We start from the raw sequence: 3,526 nt of genomic DNA, 5'->3' as shown, positions 1-3,526 counted from the left end.
CCTCCCCACCACGACATTCCCAGGGACCCTCCCTGCTCCCACGTGTCCTCCCTCCCTGCCACAGCATTCCTGGGAAGCAGCTCCGCTTCCATCTGGCCTCCCCACCACGACATTCCCGGGCAGGTGCAGCGCGGAGCCTCCGGAATGTGCCGAGGCAGCGGAGCGAAGCCCTCGGGACGCGGGTCAGCAATTCCCGGCAGCGCAGGATGCTGAGCAGGGAGCGGGACGACTGCAGCGTCCCCGTGTCCCTGCATCCCCGTGTCCCCGTGCCCCAGTGTCCCCACAGCCGGCACCACCGGCCTGCAGCTGCTGCCACATCTGGATCCACAGCTGCACCCGTGCCCACCGCATCCGCACCCATGGCAACATCTGGATCCACGCCCACATCTGCATCCAGGGCCACCGCTGTCACCACACCCACATCAGGATCTGCAGCCACATCTGCATCCCTGTCCACATCTGGATCCACGCCCAAAACCGCAGCTGTGCTCACATCTGCATCGACTGTGTCTGCAGTCACGGGACAGCTGGATCCGTAAATCCCATCTGGATCCATAAACCCCATCTGGATCCGTAAATCCCATCTGGATCCACAAATCCCATCTGGATCCGTAAATCCCATCTGGATCCATAAACCCCATCTGGATCCGTAAATCCCATCTGGATCCACAAATCCCATCTGGATCCACAAATCCCATCTGGATCCGTAAATCCCATCTGGATCCATAAACCCCATCTGGATCCGTAAACCCCATCTGGATCCACAAATCCCATCTGGATCCACAAATCCCATCTGGATCCGTAAACCCCATCTGGATCCATAAATCCCATCTGGATCCACAAATCCTATCTGGATCCACAAATCCCAGCCCTGTCCATGCCCACATCTGCACCAACATCTGGATGGGAGCACCAATCCCTGAGTTTTGGCTCAGGGGGGCCATGACAGCCAGGGGGGGATTTGGATCCGCCTTGGAATAGTGAATCACGGAATAATTACCCAAAATGGGCCCTGAGCTCCGGAGCTGCAATCAGGGAAATCGCAGGAGTTCCAGGGAATTTTAATATGAGGAGATGTTAACAGGAACAGGTTCAAACGTGGGGATCCATCCGGAATCCAACTCCACATCCATCCTGCATCCAACCCCAAATCCACCCCACATCCATCCTGCATCCAATACCAAACCCAATCCCAAATCCACCCCACATCCATCCTGCATCTGCCCAGGCCTCAGTATCCCCTGGGATCTCCTGGAATCACCTGGGATCTGCTGGTAGCACCGTGGATCTCTCAGAAACACCCAGGACCTCTCCAGATCCCACAGGATACTCTCGGTATCCCTGGGATCTCTCACTATCCCTGGGATCTCTCCAGATCCCACAGGATACTTTCAGCATCCCTGGGATCTCTCAGCATGCCTGGGATCTCTCGGTATCCCCAGAATCTCTCAGAATCACTCGGGACGTCTCCATATCCCACAGGACACTCCTGGTATCCCCAGGGTCTCTCAGTATCCCCAGGATCCCTCAGTATTCCCGGGATCTCTGGGTATCGCCGCACCCTCCATTCCCTCACAGCTGCTGCCCTCAGATCCCCCTGGATCCAGCAGACCCCCCGGATCCCCCGGATGCCGCGGCTCCGGCCGTCCCTCCCGCTGCAGCACCAGCTCCTTGGTGAAGAGCGTGGCCTCCTCGCTGAAGGGCTCCCCCTCCTGCGCCAGCCCCGGCGCGTTCCGGGCACCCCGCGGGCACTCGATCCCTGCGGGAAAACCGGGCACCGTCAGGGCCTGGGAACGGCACCCAGGAACGGTAACCTGGGAATGGGACCCTGGGAATGGGGCCTGGGAATGGGGCCTGGGAATGGCACCCAGGAACGGTAACCTGGGAATGGGACCTGGGAGTGGGACCTGGGAATGGGGCCTGGAAATGGCACCTGGGAATGGGGACCTGGGAATGGGACCTGGGAACAGTAACCTGGGAATGGGACCCTGGGAATGGGGCCTGGGAATGGGGACCTGGGAATGGCACCTGGGAATGGGACCCTGGGAATGGGACCTGGGAATGGCACCCGGGAACGGTAACCTGGGAATGGGACCTGGGATGGGACCCTGGGAATGGGACCCTGGGAATGGCACCCGGGAACGGTAACCTGGGAATGGGACCTGGGAATGGGGACCTGGGAATGGCACCTGGGAATGGGGACCTGGGAATGGGGACCTGGGAATGGAACCTGGGAATGGGACTTGGGAATGGGACCTGGGAATGGCACCCCTGGGAATGGCACCCAAGAATGGCAGCTGGGAATGGGACCTGGGAAGGGTCTGGGAGGGAAGGGGACACTGGGAACAAGTGGGATACAGGGAGCTCCGGGAGGATCCAGGGGTGGCGCAGCCGTGGGAGAGGCCAGGCCCAGCAGGGATGGGGACACGGGGACAAACTGGGATGGGGACAAACTGGGATGGGGACACGGGGACACATCCAGGCCCCCCATCCAGGCCGCCCAGTCACAGCCCCTCCCCCGCCTCCTTCTCCCGCTGCCCCGGGATCCCCTGCCCTGCTCGGAGCACGGGGAAGTCCTGCATTATTAATGATCATTTACATAATTTGCATAATGAATGAAGTGCCAGGGATTGCAGCTCCGAGCTGAGCCATGAGTGAGGAGGTGCCACATCCCCAGGGCCACGTCAGTGTCACCGACACCCAGAGACACGAGGACACAGATCCTGCCCAGAGCCGCCCGCTCCTTCCTCATCCTCATCCCCATCCCCATCCTCATCCCCATCCCCATCCTCATCCCCATCCCCATCCCTGTCCCTGTCCCTGTTGCTTCCCCATCCCGGTCCCCATTCCCAGGCCGTGCTGCCTCCAAGGGAAGCCATTTCCAGGGAATCCAGCAGGAACTTCCCAGCCCTGTCCCTGCCCTTCATGGCACCAAATGTCCTCCGTCCCCAAAAATAGGGAAGGGGGATTTCTGGAAAAAGGGGATTTCTGGAAAAAGGGGGATTTCTGGGAAACACAGCAGAATGTGGGATGGGGAGCAGGAAATCCCGGGATCTTTGTTAATGAGCTGGAACCATCAGGCCCCCCAAAAATCTGGGATCACCCCGGGATCCTCCCTCCAGCACCGGGTGGGGTCTGGCATGGCTCTGATCCCAACCCTGGCTCTGACTCCGGCCCAGCGCTGATCCCAAATTCCTCCAGCACCGCACTGGGAACGGGAATGAGGAGCTGGAGCTGCCCTTCCTCCTCCGCGGAAGGGGCCAGGAGGGCTCACAGACCACAATGGAATTTTTTCCCTCAAAACAGCAAGGGAAGAGCCAAGGAAGCTCCGGAATCCTCAGACTCCGCCAGCTCCCGGCTCCTCCCTGCCGGGATCCTGCTCCGGATCCTCTCCGGCCTCTGACGCTTCCCAAAGCCACCTGAGGGAAGGTTCTGGAAAAGGGAAAGCTCCAAAGGCCGGGCTGGGTGCGCTCATCCCCCCGGGAATGCTGGCGGGAGAGGGGAGGGGGCGCTTGGCACCCAGGAA

At 60.3% G+C, this 3,526-nt stretch overlaps 1 protein-coding gene across 1 annotated transcript in view; it reads right to left on the bottom strand.

The window, feature by feature from the left end:
- SND1 (staphylococcal nuclease and tudor domain containing 1) overlaps positions 1 to 3,526 on the bottom strand; it is a gene marked incomplete at its 3' end in the record, with an annotated part of 92,485 nt that overhangs the window by 13,019 nt on the left and 75,940 nt on the right. Inside the window, exon 18 of the mRNA XM_017739384.1 lies at positions 1,650 to 1,828. Within this exon, the coding sequence (XP_017594873.1) occupies positions 1,650 to 1,828 (179 nt within the window). The remainder of the gene's footprint in view (positions 1 to 1,649; positions 1,829 to 3,526) is intronic.

The sequence above is a fragment of the Corvus brachyrhynchos genome, unplaced genomic scaffold (genome assembly GCF_000691975.1).
Source record: "Corvus brachyrhynchos isolate BGI_N302 unplaced genomic scaffold, ASM69197v1 scaffold197, whole genome shotgun sequence".
Classification (NCBI taxonomy): domain Eukaryota; kingdom Metazoa; phylum Chordata; class Aves; order Passeriformes; family Corvidae; genus Corvus; species Corvus brachyrhynchos.
Note: the sequence above shows the minus strand (reverse complement) of the source record. Positions and strands in the feature narration are given on the sequence as shown.